The following is a 22,949-nucleotide window of genomic DNA, read 5'->3' as shown; positions in this document are numbered from 1 at the left end:
TGTACTTTTTTACTCAACTATATATTTTTTTGATAACTTTATTGACGTTGCAAATTCAGATTAATAATGCTAATAAAAACAATCGACAAATAAATTATGATGGTTACATAAATTATTATTAAATCATACATGGCATAACTCATAAAGAGAACTTTGAGTTTGGGTACTTGCGGTATATTTTGATGCCAATACTTTTGTACTTCTACAAACATTTGTACGCAGGGCTTTCACTTGTAACATTCGTCTATTTTTACTAAAGTAAAAGATTTGAGTACTTCTCTCACCACTGCACACAGGGCATTATATTAAGTATATAACTGCAACTTCATTGTTGTTTAAAAATATGATGTTCTAAACCAATCAGATTTACAGTATTTGTTCTGGGAATACAAATATAGATAAGTCGACATAAGTAAACATCCTCAAATAACATTTGTCCAGCCAAAAACTCCAAAACCTAAAGATAGTCAATATTCAATGTTGTGAAAAGATTAAAACTAAATCAACAACAACAAAAGCAGTACATTCTAACATTTGAGGGACTATTAACAGCAAATGTTTGGCCTTTTTCTTTGATTAATGACTAGAATGATAAATCATCATATTATTTCAGCTCTGGTTGATTTATTAATGTAATTCCTGTCATAACATCAGCCCAAAGTGGCCCAGGAATAGCCAGACTATGGACTTTCTCACACACACAGGCTTGTGAAATCAAAGTCCTGGTATAACCGAGGGACATGTAGAACGAGTAGGAACTGGGTTTTTGCTTGCAACACACAATGAATGTGCACGCACAAACAATTGGCCCTGGATATTTAGTTGTCTTTTCCTGTTATTCACTCAGCTCTGGTCAGGAAGTTGTTTGCCTACAACAGAGTAATAATAGTGGACCACAGTACTAAAGGTTCTCCAGGAACAGGAAGGACTGAGGGGCTCCAGGAACATCCTGAACTAAACAGGCTTTGTGTAAATTTAAGACATGCCCGCTGTCAAAAATCATTGGGATTAACTTCCGAAGCCATTTACCAAGAAGATGTCTCATAAAGCAAAAAAATGATCTCATCTTAATACAAAAGATCATAACAGGGGTATAGTCCCTTTAAAAGAAACACAAACACTGTGCTCTTGTGGCCATTCAAATGTACTGCATCGTAAAAAAAATAAAATACACTGCCAAAAGTACTGTCTGTATATAACAGATGCACAATGAAGTAGATATCATGTTAAAAAAATAAACATTTATTGCAAATGTTTCAACAAATTCGAGCACAAGAAAACCACCAATATACAGTAGGTATTACCTGAAAAGGTAAACTGACCAAGTACAAGACAGTGGTGTAAACTACTGATTATCAACTGGAATATATCTCCAGAAGTCAATGACCAATAAAGAATTCAATGAATATAAAGAAGACATTTTTGGTCATTTAGGGCTTTGCGACAGACCTTAAAAGGGTGTTCTTCAGGTACGTGCACAGCTGGTTCATCAGGTCTTTACTCTGACCTTCGACCCAGTGCATCTCAATCACCACATCGCTCTCCTCAGGCATCACGTTCAGCAGACACTTAAACAGGAAGTGGTCGACTGCAGCCGGGCTCAGGGGTCGCTTAGAGGGGGGTTCACCCGCTGCAGCAGGTGTTTCCTGTGGGACGGTTTCCTGCCTTGCGTCTGTGCAGGTAGAAGACATCATGTCCACATCTTCACCTGGTACATTCTCTAATACCTCCTCCTGTTCTGCCGTTAGGTCACGTGTTACATCTTTCCTTGTCTCATTTGAAGAGGCGCCATTTTCCATCTGCTCCGCTGGCTCCTGCTGACCAGCTGGCTCCTGTGCAGACGTAGTTTTGTTTGGAACGCCATCATCCTGGCTGTTGCTGTTTTGTGTGGAGGCAGACTGGGTTTGAGATGCTGGGGTTGTGGCTGCAGCAGCTGGGGCCAGAGTGGTATGAGAGCTGGTTTGAGAGCTGGTTCCAGCACGGTGAGGCGCCCTGGGAAGCTCTCGCAGCTGACGCGACCCTTCTCGCCGCTTCTGTCGTCCGTGGATCCAGGTGTTCTCCACAGCTGTGAGAAAGAGGCTCTGCTCCTGCTTTCCACATGGGACACGCTTGTATAGCACCTGCAGAGCCACATGAAGACAGTCTGACTAATGATGATGTTTACTGGAGATGTATGATGCAGTAGATGTACGATTCACGTCAAAAGCACCCAATTCAAATTCAGTTTTAACAGATGCAACTATTTATTGAGTTCCTATTCTCAAGGGAACTGATTTAAAGTATCACACAATATCAGGGGGGTAAATTGCACTCTGCCATTCATTTTGAAGAAGAGACACACATAGCTGACCTATGTGGTGACAGGTTTAGTCAGCAGATCATGTCGGCTCCCATAAAAGCAATGTCTCCGACTCTGCAGAGAAAACTGTGCAGACTTGCTATCTTAATAAGCTAACTAGCCAGCCGCTAAATATGGAAAACTTAACTTAATGCTTCATCCACACACACACTCTTGTCACAGCGTAGGAAAGCACAGTGCTATCAGTGTCTGATTAAGCAGATTTTGTGATGTGCTGATGGCTTCATTTCAAATCTACAGATAAGATATTAAAGGCTTGTGTTGCCATTGAAATGCTACACAGGTTATGGAAAATGAGTGGAAGAGAACGGCAGCGAGAAGTAGCTGATCACAGAAAAGATGGACACGTCTGGTTGTATCTTACACTGTTGTGTTTAAGAAAAACTTTCCACTGTTCAAATCAAAATGAGTGAAAGGAGCTCGGAGAATCTGACGGAGAACATTTAAACTCTAGTAATGTCTACAAGTTTAGAAAGACTCAAGCTTAACCTTGCGTTAACTTTTCCTCTTCTAACGGTGGTAATGTAGCCCTGAAGCTTACCCGCAGGTCAGTGAGTGTTTTCTCCAGCAGAGCGGTGACGCTGTCCACCGGACCGCGGGCGGTTCTGCCTAAAGCCGAGGCTTTGACCTGCAGCTCCCTCAGTCCCGCCTCTGGAAGCGTGAACGACAGCGGCTTCTTCACCTTCTCCAGTTTACGCTTCTTACTCGGAGGAGACTGAGACAAAAAGGGAGAGGGATCATGAGAAAATGAAAAAAGTAGTCTTTAATGGTGTATTCTGGTTTTTGACATGCAAAACACAACAAAATGGATGCAAATTAAACCAGTTTTAAAAAGGTAAAGTCTAAAAGAGAAACAGAGCTGCTGATACATGTGGAACCACAGTCAACAAGATTATTTTGCAATGATACGCACATTCTCAAACATTCACGAAAATATTCATCCTTAATCAATCAGATGGTAAAAAATACATGACAATAGAAAGGAATTTTTGTACCAAGGGTCCTCGGTGCTCGAAAACACTGCCACTTTTGTCGACAGGGACGTGCAAAATCAACACAAAGAAAGTTCCTTGTAGTAGCTTTAACTACCTCCAGAACCAGGCTGCCTACAGAGGGCAGTGCTTCTCACTAAAGTGCAAGCTGCACTGCATCTTCTTGGCACAGAGAGACAAAGGCTTTTGACCCAGGTAACATGTTTGAACAATTCGACAATTGATTTCAACTAAAAGGCAAATCTTTCAACAAAGTCATACATGTCATATTTCTCACCTGTGATATTTGTGAAAATACAGAACTACAAGTAAGATTCAACCATCAACTCAAACTCTGTCAGGTATCCATGTTTTGTTATGATTTTAGCTACCACAAACCACAAGAGCAATATATGAACTATCTAACTGTGTGACATTTAACTTTTGTCTAATATTTTGAAAGCAGTTTCATATCCTTTATTTGTACACACAATTTTCCCCCAAAAATCTAAAGCATTCCAATTTTAATTGGCTTGATAGCCTTTTTGTTAGTCAAATTAAAAAGTGGTCCTTGGGAATTCAACACAATACGTTTTTTTTTGTTAAAATATATATCTATGAATTGAAAACTTATTATAAATATTTACTTGTCTTCTTTTCTTGGGTTTTCAAAGAAACCTAATAAAGTGAAGTCTTTATGGATATGATGAATGTCAAAACTGCAAGGGTCTTTCCTGAAATTCTTGGTGTGAGAACAATGGATAGTCGATATCCAGCAAAGAAGGAGCGGTGTTGTCTTTTTTATTCTTCCAGTTTATGCATGTAGTGATTGGAGGGGTCATATCGATGAAACATTTTTAAGTACATTTATGATGAAGCAGCCAGAACCTCTTCCAAAAGCCTAACTATCATTTACAACCCAATCCCAAAACACCATGACATATGGAGTATACTGATCTTATGAGCTGATACTTTAAGCTGTGATGATTATTGGTGGTCAGACAGAAGACACAAGAGGGCGCTCAAACCACATGAGCCGGTCCTGAACCTGCTGTGACTTAAACAGCGTTCCTTATTTCTAATCCCCTCTAATGTTATGCTGTGATGGCGATGGAGGTCATCAACCAACCGAGTCTGAATAAAACACTCTGCAGCAATAATACCCTTCATGTCCACTGCAGCAAATAAGTCGGAGCTGCACTGGCGAGTCACTGCAGGCTGACTGAAAGTGGGGAGACAGAGGGGGGGGGCACTCTACTGTGACAGAGCAGACAGCATGGCCGACTGACCTACAAACAGCTGAGGGAAGGAGCAGACTGTGACCTTCACACTGCTGCACTGATCTGAGACTAAACTTTTGATTACTCGTTCATTATTAGTGCATCGGAAGACTTTGTGGATTTAAAAAAATAAAAAATAAAAAAATGTATTATAGAATGTGATATATATTCGTTTTTCTTTCTCTAAATGCTATTAAGAATAACAGAGGAATCTGAAATAAAGTATAGTAAATAAATGCTGATTCCTGCATTAGCTTAATGTAAATGAACAAAAGCTTCATCTTCACTCACAATAACAGGTGTTTCAATCTTGATAATTTTTTTGTTGAAATAACAGTTCTTGTAGATGCATGTTTAGAAGGGATGGACATATTCAATTAATGTGTTGACAATGAACACTGCCCTGTTTGGTTGCTTGTTAGAGCTTCTTTTCTTTCTTATTGTTTCTCACAGACGTCTCTTCCCCCTTTTCCCTCCACGCTCTGAAAGCCCTGCAGCTCATTGTACAAGGAGAGGAAATCAATAGAAATCCATCAAGCCAAACGTGTCTGTTTGTATGCAGCCTCCTTGACACAGATTCTTGCACCAAATACATTAGTGTATGAACTCACACACACAGTCATCATGCACGGATAAAGAGATAGCCTCACTGACAAAGAGCATGAAACCCTCATGTGTACAAATTTATATGAAACCCCCACAGAATCACATCCACTTCTGACTCTGCTGCTCTTTCACTCCATTATTAAACCTACTTACACACTCTCACCTCACTGCAGGGTCCCCCCCCCCCCCCCTCTCACACATACACTCTCTCTCACACACACACACACACACACAAATACAAAATATGGGTAAATGACAACCCCACAATAAAAGCCTGGCCTAATTTTAAAAACTAGACACAGTAAAAGCTTACAAGCCCAATAAGAGCTGTTCTCTCCAGAAATGTCAGTGGGCACGCACACACACACAAAACAAAATGCTGCAGATTTAACCTTCAGGCAAACATTGTAAATCATACTCTTATCACCCATCTTCTCGCAACCCCCATTTCCTTCTTGTCAATTCCCCAAACCCCCAGGATGGACTCCTGAACTCTGAACCCTCTCCTGCCAGAGGCCTGGATGAGCAACAGCACGCCTCCAGGCTCAGATAAAGCCTGGCCTCCTCCGTCTATTCTCACTACATGTGCTCTAATCTCTCCATCCACAGTCTCTATCCCTTTGTCTGTTTTCGCTGGATTTCTTTATCTGCATCTTGTTTTATTTTCAGTCCAATAAATCCATCCTCTGCATCTTTTCCCTCTCGATAATGAGAATATCTTATATTATGCTGCCTTTAAAGAGTAGAATTCAATGTTGAATTTCTTCAAAACACCCATTTGATCAAAAGTCAAGTACTCAACGACTATACAGGAATCTCTGTGGTCAAATCATACTTCTGTTTGCTGGAGCTGCACTAAACTTAAGCCTGTCTGGGACGATATACTGGGGAGGCTGTACGAGGAAGAGACAGACACCAGTATAAAAGCTACAACAAGGTATTGATATAAAAAGTACTCCATCAATATAGCATTGCATCTCCATAACATCAGACTCCAGATGGAATCAAAAAAGATTCAACAGAACCAGAGATATTGTACATTACCCACAACCCTCAACTACAAACAGTTCAGACAGAGATTTGTATAGGTTATGCTAGTAGTGACTAATGTAGCCTTAAGCAGGCTACAGAGGTCTTCTTTCTGACCATTTTTTTTCATTTTCATACATGTAGTCTTCACACATTACCACACATAATGCTTTATATGTTTCTCACATTTGCACAAGTACTTCCCAAGACCTGTTAATAAACTTTGACGTGTTAAATTGGTGGAGTTTCCCTTGAAAGCAGGATCAGTCCATTTTTGTACACAGTTCTGTTTTGAAGAAGACTTATGGAGGTAAGATATAAGTCAACCTTGTGAATTCTAAGATTTAGGTTTATTAGCTGTAGCCTGAGTTTCACTTTAAAGAAAATCTGTCACCTGTGTGGTTGAATCAAGTCAGAACAAACCAGACGGCAGGTAGAAAGTGAAGATGATTATAAAGTAAAGGTGGTAATAGTAGTTTGCAGGCTGACCTGGTAATAAGATGTCGAAGTAGGTCACGTCTGCATGCATGTCACATATGTTATAGTCTATATGTAACATTAATGAGCACATACATATATACATACATACCAGACGTCCATAGGACCACACGCATGCAGACAGAATTGGGCAGTCAACCATACAAGGAATTACACATGCAGAAACTTCTGTCATGTAAACACACACACACACACACACACACACACACACGCACACGCACACACATACACACACACTCTAGGGGTCTGCGTTGTAATGATGGTGAGCAGCTCTCATATTTAAATGACGGTGGATATGCGTCAAAGTGGAGGAGGAGGGTCGCAGGAGAAAAAGTAGGCCAATCATTCTGCACAACTGCTTTTATGCTGAAAAGGTCAAAAAAGAGAGGAGACCGATGCAACACAAACCGTTGTCGTCACACAGCCTCTGCTGACCGCCTCCACTTTCCTTCATCTTTAATCTGTCATCACCACATTAACATTAATATTAGCCTTTAGCTGTTGTGGCTTCTTCAATGTCCCTGCTTTCTATTTTATCGCCAACTCTCTCACTGTCCAGACAACGGTGCGGTGTGTATGCACACATACCTGCCCTGGCAACTGTTGCCTGGATACAGCATGTTAAAATCCACATAAACATCTCCCCAGAGGAGAAGGGGGTAAGTGCTTCTAATGGAACGGTGCTAGAGGGAAAGAGGACCAGTGTGGAGAGGGGCGAGAGGATATATGTAGTGCATAATTGAGGAGGCTTTGGGATTTTGGAAATATCCAGTTCAAGCAGCAAAATGGCAGACAATGTTGAGATTATAAGTGTGTTGAAATATAGTACCAAATGAAGTCTATTTCTTGGTAGTATCAATGCATATCGGTACCGAACTTATTATCCACTTTACACTCAACTACACTGTAATGTGTGCAACAGGGCTGGAGTTCTTCAAGTGCATCAGGGGAAATAAAATCAGCTCAGACTTACCGGAACAATCACATCATCATAGAAACTCCAAGCCAGCGCCCATCGCATCGTCCGTCCCTGGCAGAACTCTGTGTGTGTAACTTTAGGTACCTGAGAACAAAAGAAAATACAAGGTGTAATCAGATGTTATCAGCACGATTTCACTTTCAGTTTACTTCAACGGCAACAATGTTTGAGTGTCTACGTTTACGACGTGATAAGCAAAACATTGAATAACATGGACATCACAGCAGACAAACTTTTTTGCATCACATTTGCTCAAAAATCTGATTCACCCGCTTTTCGATTAATAAAAATAACAAACTTTATTCCATCCCTAAAACAGCTGGAGTCACTGAACTAGACGGCTGAACTTTTAGTTTGTACAGTATGTGATAAAATGTAAAACAGATCTACATAACCAAATCATTTTCCACAGACCAAGAATATGACTTTATGACGCTTCATCCCTGAAAGGATTTTTCCTGCTGTGTGACTTTTGGCTTCAGTGAGCTCCACATCTCTAGTTGTGGGTGAGAAATATAGATCCAGGATGTGAAAAATACTCCCATGTGGTGTGAAAACCCCTCGTGCTAACGGAACACTTTAAGTGTCTCTCAGGACTGCTTCAGTAAATATGAAGTGGAGGAGGGTCACTGAGATAAAGGTCAGAGGTCAAAGAGCTCTGTATTTGAGACATACACATTTGCTAAATTAAAAAAACACAAGGAGAGATGAGGAGACACTGGAGAGAAAATAGAGTAATGGGTGATAAAAGCATTAGCATATTAACTAGGCCGGGTTTCTGTTTACACACACTTTAAAAAGAGGCAACTGTCTCCTCTCTGGACGTTTGCCAAAGCTGCACTCGCGCTGATGAACAGTGTCAGCCCCCCGAAAAAAAACCTCTGGAGGAGCTTTGAGGGCTGGCAGGTGGAGTTTTCTTTTGAGCATGTGAGGGAGGTGACTGGCACAGGACCAGAGGCCTGCAGCAGTCAGGAGTCATGTGCTGGGCTATTAGCTAAGCTAATGAGGCTAATGCATGTTATCTACAGAGTGGTGTGTGACTCAGTCATGCAGCGCTAACAGAAATCAGCTCCTTCATGGCTTGTTTGTGACACAGCTTAGTGGGCATATTAGAAAGAGCTGATGAGTTTTATTTCGTGTCTGCTGCTCTGACGAAGACAAACGTCTGCTTCTAGCGTCAATACAACGTCCCAGAAGACTGTTGTGGTTTCAGAGGGGAGGCAAAGATTGTTTTAACAAGCCATTATCAAAGCCGGCACAGAAGGGGCACCTTCCTGCACGAGCAGACTGAGATCAAACGCCGTGGATGCTTCGTAACTCATTGATTTCAGAGGATGCAGATGTATTTGTGTGATTGCCTCGGTTGGTACTCACTCCTTGCTTCCTCAGCTCCTCTTTCAAAGGTGCCAAGCTGCATTTCTTCCCCAACATGCAGCTGTACCACCTGCAGAAAGACAAATCCATATTAACCAGCTGCGAGCCACGATGTTAGCGGGCATGAGCTATCAAGCAGAGATCAAACGAGCCGAGGTGAGCAACTCAAACACAAAAAGTAAAACATGAGACAGGAAAAACATCTGTGTGTATGTGTACAGTCCAGAGTGGAGGAAAAAGCTGTTTTGAAGTTGTCCCTTGGTGGAGGCCTGATCTATAATCTCTGCTGTGCAATACAGATGCGAGGTTAGTCTTGATCAATAAGAAGTAGAGTCCAGCCGGGGAAGATGGAGGAAAGATAAACACATCAGGGAGTCGGACTAGAAGGAAGCTGGTCAATATTCACAAACCATGTCAAGGTTTGTTTAGTTTTCACGACACATTGTTTAAAGCCCATTATATTTATTGAATTGTACTTCTGCCTCCTGATTTTTGGGGTAAAATGCAATCTATGTTGTTGTTTTTTTACAATCAGTGGATTATACAATCAGAAGACAATTAATAAAAAATATTCAGAGTAATTTTTCAATCAAAAAGCCACTGAAAAGTGAGACTAAGATGTGTTTTCTTAGTCACATGTAGTTACTTATTGAATATCTTTGGAAGACAGCACCTCGGGCTCAGGGAAATTTTGATTGTCTTTTTTTCACTATTTTCTGACACAAGAAAAAAGGTTAGCACATTAATAACACAGCTATTGACACAAGTTTAGATTTATATGAATATATAGTATAGTAGTGCAGAGTATTGCATTTCTTTTTTTCCTTTTGGGTTGAAGGACCTCTGACTCTTGATTTTACCTAAGCCCTTGTAAATAGCTATGTTCCTGAATTTACAATATATATAAACGTAGAGTCCCACCCAACGACTGTAGAAGAAATCCCACCTAAAAATTGTTTTGACTTGTGATTGACGGAGAAAGTACTATGATTTGTTATCAGGTGAGGGAGGTTTGAAGATTCCCAGAGGGGGTGAAGGGGGAGGGAAGAGCAACATGCCATCATCGGCTGACAAAATGAAATATTGAACAGCTCTAATATTCACAGATGTTCCCCACTTTCGACACAGTGGGGAGGAACACTCGGAGCAACCCCCCGGCTTCCCTCCTCCACCGGCAGCTTTTTCAAACATCCTAGAGTGTGTGCAGCTGCATTGGCTTCCACATTCTCTATTGAAGCATGTATGATTACAATCTTATTAGCAGAGATGGCAATTTTCATATCAATGGCATGATAAATGAGGAGTATCACCTCGTTTCTAACTGGGGTTTTTTGGATGTGTGTTTAACTGGGAAGAAAGGTGTCTCGCCCCGATCTGACACTAATTACACTTCAGTGAAAAGACGAGTGAACAAGGAGCAGGGCGGGCGGGGTGAGGGTGTCTCAAAGGACCAATTGGGGAAGCTGGCAGGGTTTCCATGGACACCTGGTGGCTCTGGTGTCCCAGCATGCATTTGGGAGTGACAGCCAGCTCCGGTTGGTTTGGCCTGAGCATCAAACCAGTTAAGAAATGACTGGGTTCCTTCTCACTTCCTTTGTTTGCTACTTGACTGCAACATAGAGCCACACAGGAGCCGATAGGTGTTCAGATCGGTCCCTCTCAGGAGCGCTCATCTTTCCAGTGACGCATTTCACACACACACACACACACACACACACACACACACACACACACACACACACACACACACACACACACACACACACACACACACACACACACACACACACACACACACACACACACACACACACACACACACACACACACACACACACACACACACACACACGGCAAAGCAGGGGTGGCATGTCTAATCAGCTTTAATAGCCCCATTCTGCAGCTCCCTCTATCCGTGTCTCACTCTGCTGCCCCGGTGACAGCCCTGGTAACGGGGGAGGGTAAAGTGACGGCCGCTGGAGACACCCCCACCCACCCAAACACAGCTGTTCCCTGTGGGCTCCCGGATGCAGTACAGGGTAAGCTTGTGCCAGAATCATTAAACCCAATGCAGGTGACAGCTCCATTAATGTGCAGCGACCCATCTGCACATTTCACCTCTTGGTGTCTCCCCTTCACTGGTGCTCTCAGCGGCCATTAAAACCTCTCCAAAGCCTCGCCAAAGAGAACCTAAGTCTAGTGCTCTTGTTCATCCATCTGCCACTTCAGATATGTAGCTGTGTAGCTCTGAATATATGTACAGTCTACTTAACAAATACACCAACAACTAAGCGAAGAAATCATGTTTGAGCCCGGTTTCATTTTGAAGGTCAACGTCCGGCTATTTATCTCACCGCAAGCGTTTCTTGAGCTGCAGGCTGTCATGAATGATCCTCTTCACAAACTCAAGTTCCCCACCCTCCGCCATGATCTCCGTCACCCCGCCTGTGTTAACTGAACTGGGAGGAGGTCGCCGTGAGTTCCTGGAGTTTACCCCCTGGAGAGAGCAACAAGACAGACAGAGATTAAGCTAAAATCCTATTAGAAGCCTGTTACTATCGTGTAAACAAACAGTCAACAAGTGCAGTGTTTACGCTCAAAAAGCAAAACTTCAACAAAGTTTATCCATTTTGATTTTAAATGTTCAGGACAAGACACCAGTAAAAAGTTTAAGAACGGAAACACTCACCTTTGCTTCAAGCTGATTGGCAAAGAAAGGAGGGTTGCACATGCAGAAGTCGTACACTATTTCTGTCTCTTCTTTCAAGGCGTCCATCAGTAGAGTCTTCTGAGGGACTTTGACAACTAGGAAAGAGAGGGATTTGTAAATGCAATGTTTTAGCTTAACATGACAGCTCTTGGGAAAAACTAATAAAATGTCAATGGCTTTTAAACAATGTGCAACTTCCGGCTGACCCACATAAAAGTTGACTATCATGACAGAAACGGGTTAAAATCTAAATGAAAAAATCTGACAGCACTACACTGAGAGGCTGCGGTTTAAATGCAGCAGTTTAATGTCGTGAGATTCATTGTCCTTCGGGATGAGTGGACCACATTTACCTTTAATGAGGTCAGACATGTTGTTCTGCTCCACGTTTTTCGTAGCGTAGTCAAAACAGATGTCGTCCACCTCTGTGGCCAGAAAGTACCAGCCGTTCATTGTGGCTCCCAGTAAGGGGTAGATACAAGACGCACCAGTACCTGAGAAAACACACACACATAAATTTGGCAGCTTGAGGATGTGTGTTCAACAGGAAGATGAATGGTTATGTGTTTCATTGGCCAATATGGAAATATGTTGGTTTTAAGTACATGGTAAAGCGATTATAATGGACAATAAATGTCAGTTCCAGCTCATTTTATTAAATCCCCCACGTATAAAAATAAAAACCGCAGACGCACAAGTCAGTCCAGGCTCAGATAAGTGGCACCAGTTAGTAAAGGAAACACCCAGTGGTGATCCATCAGGGAGCAGACAGCTTCAATCTGCTTACAGAAAGATTCAGGGTCGTCAATCACTGATCTGAGGTCCTAAAGAGGACTCTCTCTCTCTCTCTCTCTCTCTCTCTAGCCATTTCTCTGACTGACAGAACGGCAAACACGCTGTGACATGCGGGTGAGGATTTTGGCTGGTGACTGCTGGGAACACTGGGAATGGCTGGGCTCATGTGTACCAGCTGGAAGCACCAACTAACATTTTGTGTGCCACATTGAGCTGCTGGAAGCCACATCCTGAATAAACAAGAGCAGGGGTCTCAAATGTAAACTGACTGACCAATCGCACACGCAGTAAAAGATGTGAAGCAAATGAGACAAAGAGTGGTGGTGGTACCGATGTCGATTCCCCTGCGTGGCTGCTTCTGGCCGTCGATGAGGTCCTCCACCCAGTGGATGTAGTTGAGGCGGAGCGGGACGGTGGGTATTAGGCGCTCCAGAGGGATCTCGATGGTCAAACCGAAGTCCTCCTTCAGAAGGGTGCAGGTCAGCGCTCGCACCGCCTCCGGCTCTTTGAAATTCACACTAGAGGAGCAACAAGCATGGCCGAATGAATTCATGTTAGCATCGAACCCTACAGTAACACAAAGGAAAATTCAGGTTTATTAAAACTTGGGGCTTATTTTTGTGGTTTTGGCTTTTATTCCAACTGTTTTGATTGTATTCATATCTTTTTAATTAAATTGTAATTTCTTACAAAACTGCTTTTGTTTTAGACAACATTTCACATTCAGATTTTTGTCTTATTTTGTTAAATCAGTAGTGTAAAAACAAACAAACAAAAATCAACCAATATGTTTAAATTTCTCAAAGAATTATCCAAAAGAGTTTCTAACATTTCCAGCCATGGAGATTGAAGTTTAGAACAGAGAGTTTGGGTTGTAACTCTACTGTTCACCTTTTTTTCTCTCCTGCAAATAAGTTTGTTTAGCGTTAACCTGATAATCATTATTACCGGTAGAAACGGTCACCAAAGCTACAAGAATTAAACCAATGTTGTATAAAACCAATATTTCCCTTTAAGGATGATTTCAATTTAGTGACATGCTGATCCTCTCGTTTTATCATTGAGGCGACCTGCTAGCAATTTACCAAACTGCTCTTAATACTGCACTTCATTAACCCTCTGCCCTCCAGCCTGCTGCAGCTCTCTGCACTGAAACTCATTACTTCACACACACACACACACACACACACACACACACACACACACACACACACACACACACACACACACACACACACACACACACACACACACACACACACACACACACACACACACACACACACACACACACACACACACACACACACACACACACACACACACACACACACACACGGGGACAATAGGGAGATAAGCAGCCCATCAATTCAACAATCCCTCGCTAATGACAATGAAATTCACATTTTCACGGTGTGTAGACCTCCCACGTTTTTACTCCCAATCCACGGTCCCACTCGCACTGCTCTCCCGTGTTTCCTCTCGACATGTTTAAGGAGTTCAGCTGTCACACAAGCCGGCAGTAGTGAGGCAGACAGAACGAGTGGGCGAGATAGGTATAATTAAAGCTTTGCTGAGCGCTTTCGCACCTTGGCAGATGTAATTAGACACATCCTGGTAATGGCAGCGTCTGGCACCTCACCAGTGTGTTGTGAGCAAAAAATAAATAAAAAAATGTACTGCTGGTAGAGATGGTGTTATATCTCTGAAAACCAAAGCAGCTCTGATATTGCTTTTATTTATTTCCATTAATCAATTACACAATAATAAGTGTTTATCTCTCAGTATTCAGCTCCTCTTTGGTGATATTTCACAACTCACAAAATGTAATCCAAATTGACATTTTTCCTGTCTACTAACCCAACTCAGTGATCGCAATGCCACTGTAGCATGCAGTCTGCACTCAGCCCAGAGAACAAAGACGTAGAGTTTGTTTTCTCTCTTTTCCCAGTTTTGATTTAATCAAATAAACAAACTATCAAAGCATGTACGGACCAGACAGCATCGGTCATTGTCACACACAGATGGCTGACGTAAACTATAGGCCGACGCTGCACGAGAAGATTACAAGATAGCAACGTTAATCTGATCATCTCCCAGAGTTTCAGCAGTTTTGTTGAATTTTGTGTATAGATCGGTTAGTAGTTTTAATTACTGATTACTGCAAATTTAGATTGTATGGACCCAGCAGTAGAGGTGAAATGCAGACCCCTATTTCTTTTAAACAGGTGGACAGGTACAACACAATGAACCTTTAAGCAAGTGTTTGGACTGATAACAATCCTGTGTTGTTTCAGGTGCCAGTGAGGCGTGTGTTGGGTTTGTGTCCTACTCCATGTATTTTGGCAATACATAATTTTATTCCTTAGACCGACTGAACTGAAGTTTATGTGTGAAAGTAACGTAAAACACAGGGGGCCTCGTTTTAGGGGCTGATCGTGGGCCACAATGTTCATGGCTGGGGATTTATGTTGGCTCTCTCTCTCCCCTCATTTTGTATAATCTCTCTACTGCCGGCCGAGTAATAAAGGCATAAAAGGCCATAAAAAAACATTTAAATGAAAGAAAAGTCTCTGTTCATTGACCTTTGCATCTTCACTCAGGAGTGATAACAAAGACAAACGACGCTCCCAGTGTGAGTTGGATATAAATGGGCAGCGATTTACCTGTAGAGCCTGAAATCAATCTAACCCTGTGTCTCTTCACCTAATGAACATATTAGGTTAATGGTCCAGTTTAATCAGTGGCTGAAGGAGTGTGACCTCCGCTAGGAAAACGAACACCTGGCTCTCCCTTCGGGATGTACGACACGTTTTCAAAAGACAAAACCAGTGAAAAAAATTGCACTTTTTAAAAATGGTCCTTAGCTTAGGGGAGGAATTAAGCTAATGAGGGAGAAATGATACATCAGCATAACACTCACTCTTCCCCAAAATGAAAGCTCGCCTCTCTCAGATTATTCTGCCCTCTTTCATTTCTCCTCTGAGGCATCATTAGATGAGGATCAATATTCAGAGAAGGAAGCTGCTCAGGCCAGCCCTCTATTTTTAGTTCCTGATGGATGTGTGTGTGTGTGCGTGCGTGCGTGCGTGTATACGGTGGTGTGTTTGTGTGCAATGCAGACCGATCACTCCCATCACTCCCATCAGCAGCACTGCGAACGCCACGTCTCCATGGCAACCCCACCTACTGAACAGATGAGGAGAGCACGCAAATCCGGCCACGCTGGAGCAATGGCTGATACCAGACGGAGCGTGAGAGTGCCCGCGATTTACGTCTGCACTGCCACGTAGGTGCAACGCTGCGTGCTTACGACATTACTGTGGCCGACGGGACACAGTGTGGGACAAACCTAGATGAAAAAACTTGTGATGAGACTTAATATACTGTGCGTGTGCGTGTGTGTGTGTGTATGGAGGAGGGGTTCAGTCAAAGCTCAAAACTGTACTACAGCTCACGTTCAGGTAAAACAGCTGGACCAGGTGTGAAGGAGCAGAGATAGTGAGACGAAGGTGAAGAGGAAGAGATTTAAGTGATGAAGAGAAGGAAAGACTTTGGTTTGGATGGATGAAGAGAAAGACATCAGTAGACCAGAGGGAAGTTTACTGCTGAGACAAACAGCTTGCTCTCACCTCCACACTAGATGATCAACATGAAAACACTCACACACACACTCACACTCACACTCACACTCACACTCTTTCAATCTCTGTCCACAGAGAGGTGACCTTCAAGGTACATCTACTTCACTCTCAGTGTGGTGGGAAAACATTTTGTGCTGATTAGCAGCAACTTCTTTTTCGTGTCAGGTGTTTTTATTCCCTCACAAGAGCAGGAATGAATGCATCACTTAAAACACATTTCAAGCTAGACTTTGAATATCTCTGAGCTCATTTAGTGATATTTTTGGCAATTCTGCAGATATGCGGATGGTGTTAAAAAACAAATGACTAGTTGAAAGTTTAATAACATCCAGCAATTATGGGTGAAATAATGTTTTTTCTAGATGTTTCTCTGATTAGTTATTATGTCTTATTTGTAGAATAAAATGTTTACTGAAGTTTTGCAAGTAGTCACTTCTTACTTTTATTTTTTCAACATTTAAAATTGAACATAAAACACAAAATAAGACCTGGAGGACAAGGATGAGCTCATTGATTAAACAAAAACAAATACACATAAAACACTTATGGTGGAGGAGTGGAGGAGCATTTGTCCCCAAGAACTGAAGTTTAACAGTCAACAAATATCACTTTAATTTCCAACAATATAGAAGATGATCTCAGTATATCAGACAAGACGACAGTGTTGGAGTTATGATTGTGGAAACAAAAACCACAAGATGTGATTTGAAATGCCATTTTGATCTTAGTGATAAAAGAGACGGATGCAATAGAAAAATATCTTGTGTTTAGGTTTGGTGGTGAAGTTAGCTCATCAGCCAACAACTAATCACTTGCGTTTATTTAATGGGATCTAATCTGTTCATGATAAACTGGTTTTCAGATCAATGATGGTTGTGCATGGATATTAAAGGCCACGGCACAGCAGTCACAGCAGATTCAGTAAGTGAAATATGTAAAAATAATGTCCAAGGCAGTGAGTTTCCCTCATCTCTGTCCCATCAGATAGTTAAAATGATCTGCATGGTAATAACCGCTGGGCTTTCCAGTGCTGCTGATTTATCAAGTTAAAATGTGGCATCAGAGGTCGAAGTTGTTCCTTCATTTCTCTTCTATTGCCGAGAACATGTTAAATAATAAATCTCTGAACATAAAACTGGTGTGAAAATTGAACATTTCATTAATTACGGAAGTGGAAATCCCTTCCACAGATGAACGCGTCTTATCCCGATACAAAATATGACTACCGAATTGAATGTCACTCAGGCTGTTGCATTTTTAATACCCATTCATGCCTCCCAGTCCCACCCCTCTAACTGGCTGATCTGAGCCCCCCCTTCTCGTTCCCCCAAAAACTGAAACAATCAGAATTCAGATTTTTTTTTGTATTTTATCTGTTCCTCACTTAAATCCCAATCACATCCCCCATATTGTTTCTCCTGCTGCCTCTGGTCTGAGCTCGACTCTGCCCACCGCTATCAGTCCTCCACACTGACGATCCCTAAATGAAGGGAGACGTATCTCCCCTGAGGATTGAATGAGTGTCTCCCCAAGATTACTCTCAGCCCTAACTCACCGATTAAATACTTAAAAAACCCAGTAGATGAATACATTGGGAAATACAAAACCACACTAATCCCTCAACTGATGGAATGGCAGACTGATGGGGGGGAAAAAAGAGCCAAATTTCTGCAGACAGCTCACGAGAGCTGGTACCACACACGAAGGGAGACACAAATCCTGGACATCCGTTTATGCAGCAGGCAAAGAGGACAACTGACTCCAGTCGATGTCTGATCAGTGTGCAATGTACTACTGAACCTATTTATTTAAAAAGGGAGTGTAAGCAGACTTCTTTGCAAGTGCTAGTGTCTCCTAAGAATCGTCCATAATTCCATATTATTTATCATCTTTCAATGGAATCATATCATGATGAAATCATATATATTGACATATTGTGATACACAATAAACTTATCTTAATTAATAATAACAAGCATATACAAACTCAAAACCTTGAAAATCTGATCAAACTCTTAAATAAAACCCATTGTATTAATCTGATTGCTCTGTATTTGAGTGCATGTATGTAAACATCGCCAGTGTATGGCTGAAAATATATATATTTTTTTCTCTATAATTTTACATGAAACGGATGTGTTCATTTTGCACTAAAGTTCTTAATAAAGAGAGAAAATACTCAGTACTTTTTAAAATATTTGTCAAATATTTATTTCACATAGTATACAAAAGTAGGCTTAACCTTGTGGTTACTTTAAATAGACTGTATATTTTTTTAAATACCCGAAAACATGCTATTTGTGATAGATTGAAGATTTTGGCCACATCGCTCAGACCTAGTCTGCGTTACTAATAGCAACAAACATATAATTACAATGTCATTTCACATTTCCTTGTTGTCTACAAATAAAGGCCAACATAGCTTCTGTTTAGTTGTCAACTTCCCAAATAGTCTAAATTTCCACATTGATTGTCCAGCCCAAACACTACCAGCCCTTTGTTTGTTGTCTGTCTGTCGGTCTGTCTGTGAGCCACAGACTGACAGAGACACTACAAAGTGATAATTAACACCTGTCACAGACGGACATCCAGGCGAGTTCTACAGCGTGCCCACACATGCACATGCTCGGCCCGCTGTAGGATGATTGACTGGCCACCTCACAACCACAAAGGATCGGCCCACACCAATATGTTCACATTCACACACAGATGTTCAGACTTGCTGCAGTGACACCACGTCGGCATTCATCTGCATAACACAGACAATAGCAAGTGATTACCTCACTGAGCGGACGAGGTACCTGTTTAATAAAACCCAAACAAAGAGGGAGGAGAGCGTCTCCGTCCTGACAGATGAACAGCAGACCTCCGAAACAAGTCTCACAATAACTGTCTGCTCTTACAATCAATGGGATTTTGCTTTGTTTTGACAGACATTTTAATCAACTGAAAAGGATTTAAAAAAAAAAAAAAAAAAAAAAAGAGACAAGCTGACATGTCTCGCTTAAAAAGACTAGACCTACTTAACCAAAATAAATCGTGCTAAATGCTATTTTGGGTGTGTTTTTAACTAAAATAAATAAAAGTATTACCAGTGCCAGTATAGCACCTGAGTTGCGATGCCAATACCAAATTCCCATTAATAACAATAATTAAATGCATAAGAACACTGTTTAGATAAAAGAAAGTCCTAAAAGAAATAGCAAAATTATTATCTATATTGGGAAACATTTAATTGAACAGTGGAAGAATTGGATCAAGCCTTTGATGCTAACTTTCTGTACTTGACAGTTATAGGTTATTGGCAAAAGAGAGACATTAGTTGGTAAAATAAAACTGTTTACGACATAAACCGGAAGCATAAGTTGCAGCAAAACGCCCTGAACAGCAGAAGAGGCAAAAGTAATTTGACATGGCTAAAGAAAAAACAAATTAGGAGGACAAGCAGCAGAGATTCACTTTAAAATTCAAGGACGTCCCTCTGGACGGGATTTAAAATACAGGCGGATCAGCAGATTCGCAGAAGAACAGTAGGTAATTGCAACTGTAATTATTACCAGGGCGAAGGTGTCAATTTACCCACATGGATGGGATTAAATTCACTGAATAGCGCAGGTAATGTTAGAATAACCCCACCTCCCCCATATCCTTGGATAAATTCAAAATTATTATGTATACGGTTTGGTAATTAACACAAAATGTGACTCAATTAATTTGTCTAGAAAAAAGTTCTGATTACTGGAGAAACACTGATAACTGTAATTGTTGGATATTGTGATAAACTGTAGACTGTTAAATTTCAACAGCAGAGAAAACACAGGTGTAGGTAATATCATTAACGATGTGAGCATGCACATTAATAGACAGGGGCCTCACACTGACACACCTGGATTCAATGCAGGCTTTATAAATGAGTTACACCTGTGCTTTACCTGAATTAGAAAAACATGCAAAGAAAGTGTCATAAAGTATGACTTATTTACAAAAGGCCTCTGTGATTCTTCTGTCCACCCATCCAATCTAGGTTGTTGTCTCAGGTTTAAAAACTCAACACTTTTCATTTTATTAAATCTAATTCCAGTTTCTTTCCACAGCAGCAGCAATTATTAGCCAACACTGTTTGATGTCCCATCCCCACCAGACATACTCTTCCTTTGTTCTCCTGCCTGGACTTTCTCACATCATGACATCTCACTGGGATGGACGGACACACACACGCACACGCACACGAAGCTTACAGGGCAGCGTTTGATTGACACACCAACCTATTTTCAAAATTGGGAGTTAATTTTAAACTGTCACTCACACATACTTTGAGAAATCTCTCTAATGAATAAAGGGAGCAGCAAACAGAGGATGGAGTGAAAAAGAAAAAGGAAAAAACTTTGATGTTGGGTCCATTAATCATTTGTCCAGGCTTCGTCGTCCTGCTGTTGCCAGAAGCTGAATGAGCACTAAAGCTCAGACTGAGTCAGCTGGGGCACGAGCGGTGCTGAATGGGGTCCTCAGGGCTCGACTCTGGCATACTGGTGAAAAGGTGTTTCTGTACACCACCTCAGTATTTTAATAATGTGGCCAAAAACATGTGGAAACCTGAACATTAGACCCATATGATAATCTTGAACATTTCCTTACATAACCGTGGACCTTATTAAGCTGCTAACAGTCTCCACCCGTCTGGTTTCAGGCCTTCCACAATGTTTTTTATATATTATATTTCAGAAGCTGGCTGCAGGAACTCCATTCAGCCACAAGAGCATCAGTGAGGTCGGCCACTGGTGTCGGGTGATAATGTGGCACAACACATTACATGAGATGGATAGGTAGGAATTCCAATGTTGAATACATGAGAGCGATCGTCAAACAACTGATAATTGGTTGTGTAGGGTTAAAATATTGTGCATTTCCAACATAGCACTATATCCATTATATTTAGATGGAGTTTGGTTGCCATGACGAACCATAATAACTGTCTGCTTTCAAGGCTCTTCCATGTTTTTAAGTGGCAAGTCGGATATGTCTGACCTTTGAGGAGTTCCCCAGTCAAAATTATTAGAGATGCTTCAATCCAATTTTTAAAAATATATATCAGCTCTTTTTTTTACCATATTTAAAATCTGTATGGCGCAGTGTGTAATGAGCTCATTGGAATGTGGACAGGGATCGCTGTGATGCTGAAACTTGGCGATCGGCCATGACTGAATGAATGAATCTGAAAGTGGAAACACTGAATTTTATAGTGACAAGGACCAAAAAAAAAAAAAAAAGAACAAACATTGACTGTAATAATGATGTTCAATCCCGTCGTGGCTGATACCCAATCAGCTTGAAAAGATCAGTATCTGCCCTGATATCAATTTGGTGCATCAGATCAGTGCATCCCTTATGATTGTGAATTGGTGAAGTCTGAAACTATTAAAAGCAGTTACTACAGTATGAGACATTCTTCCCCATAGATCTGGCAAAGTGCACAAGGGCATGTTAAAACAGGAATGGGCCTTCCTGAAATTTTTGCCATCAAGTTGGGGCATTCATTCAACCCAGCTCTGACCCAGGAGCATCCTATTATGAAACACACTATCCACACACCCATCATTTGGACATTTCTGTCCCTGAAATCTTCTTAGTGGGGGAAAAAAACAAAACGATTGCAAAGTAACAACAAACACAATATCCGGCAACCAAGAAAAGTTCTTCCATTTCCGTCAATACAAAGATGCAAAAATCAAAGATGAGGATGTCCAAAAGTATGTGGACAGGTAATAGATTGTTTATGCATAAAAAAATAAATAAACAGAGCTGCTATGTGACCACGGTCTGCTCCCATATGTCCATTTAACGTATGGTAATAGTTAGAGATTTGGGACACAAACACACACACACACACACACACACACACACACACACACAGGTACTTACACAGGTCGTCCCGCGAGACTGGTGTGCACGTGCTGCTGGAAGTCTGGATATTTGGAGGCCAGGTAAGCGAAGTCCGGAGGTTTGTCTTTGTAGCGGTTCCGGGGATGCATGGACTTATTCAGAGCCATGAGCACAGCCCTGATTAAATGGAGGGAAAAGAGGAGACATCAGCATGGACCGGGGTGCTCGTTGGGAGCACTTAGCTGCCCTTTGAGCTACCATGGAGCCAGTATTCGTGCCTGCCTACCTTGTGCTGTAGTCTCGTCCGTGTGGTGATGAACCTGTGATTATGTCCCGACCGGTGGGAACTTTGTTGGACTAAACAGATGAGTAGAGAAAGCTCACACAACTCACGTTGACAAAACGTTGTTCACTTTCTGTAACTCTCTTCCTGGTTGTTTGCGACGTCACCGCGCTACGCAAATGCGTGTTGACGTCATAGAAAAAAAAAAAGAAAAAAGGTTCCCCCATGTACACAGCATGGGTTTTATTTGAGTTTACTTTGGTTTTATTCTGGATGTTTAGATGATTTATACGGAAAAAACAGTTTTACAGTTGTTAACGGAACCTTTTTGGAAAAAAAAAATAGTTTAAGATTTATTATTCAGTCATCTCTTTTACAAAAGTAATCAGAAACAATTCTTAAAGCTGTTTATCTGTGAATTATTTTTTATTTTTCTTAAAAAAATACTCATGCAACTTTCTAGAAAAGTTCTCTTCTTCATCATTTACTGTTCTTGTGTTTTTATTTTTGTTTCGTTTTCTTACCACACAAAAGCTTTGGTT

The 22,949-nt window shown here is 41.3% G+C and overlaps 1 protein-coding gene across 1 annotated transcript; it reads right to left on the bottom strand.

The window, feature by feature from the left end:
* Positions 1-1,221: 1,221 nt before the first annotated feature.
* mettl16 (methyltransferase 16, N6-methyladenosin) lies at positions 1,222-22,574 on the bottom strand. The gene is made up of 10 exons (XM_054599564.1): positions 22,411-22,574; positions 22,164-22,301; positions 12,932-13,119; positions 12,160-12,300; positions 11,786-11,901; positions 11,451-11,593; positions 9,097-9,166; positions 7,717-7,806; positions 2,901-3,074; positions 1,222-2,120 (listed from the first exon to the last, which is right to left on the bottom strand). The coding sequence occupies exons 2-10, from the start codon at positions 22,289-22,291 to the stop codon at positions 1,431-1,433; spliced, it is 1,740 nt and encodes a 579-aa protein (XP_054455539.1). The 5' UTR covers positions 22,292-22,301; positions 22,411-22,574; the 3' UTR covers positions 1,222-1,430.
* Between the last annotated feature and the right edge of the window lie 375 nt (positions 22,575-22,949).

This window comes from Anoplopoma fimbria, chromosome 1 (genome assembly GCF_027596085.1).
Source record: "Anoplopoma fimbria isolate UVic2021 breed Golden Eagle Sablefish chromosome 1, Afim_UVic_2022, whole genome shotgun sequence".
Taxonomy (NCBI): Eukaryota; Metazoa; Chordata; class Actinopteri; order Perciformes; family Anoplopomatidae; genus Anoplopoma; species Anoplopoma fimbria.
Note: the sequence above shows the minus strand (reverse complement) of the source record. Positions and strands in the feature narration are given on the sequence as shown.

Excerpts from the sequence above, each read along its gene's own strand:
- mettl16 (XM_054599564.1), bottom strand. The coding sequence starts at position 22,291 with ATGGCTCTGAATAAGTCCATGCATCCCCGGAACCGCTACAAAGACAAA. Across the intron at positions 12,301-12,931 it reads ACGCAGGGGAATCGACATCG|GTACTGGTGCGTCTTGTATC; the intron begins GTACCACCACCA and ends GTGTTTTCTCAG. Across the intron at positions 7,807-9,096 it reads AGGAGCTGAGGAAGCAAGGA|GTACCTAAAGTTACACACAC; the intron begins GTGAGTACCAAC and ends TTTTGTTCTCAG.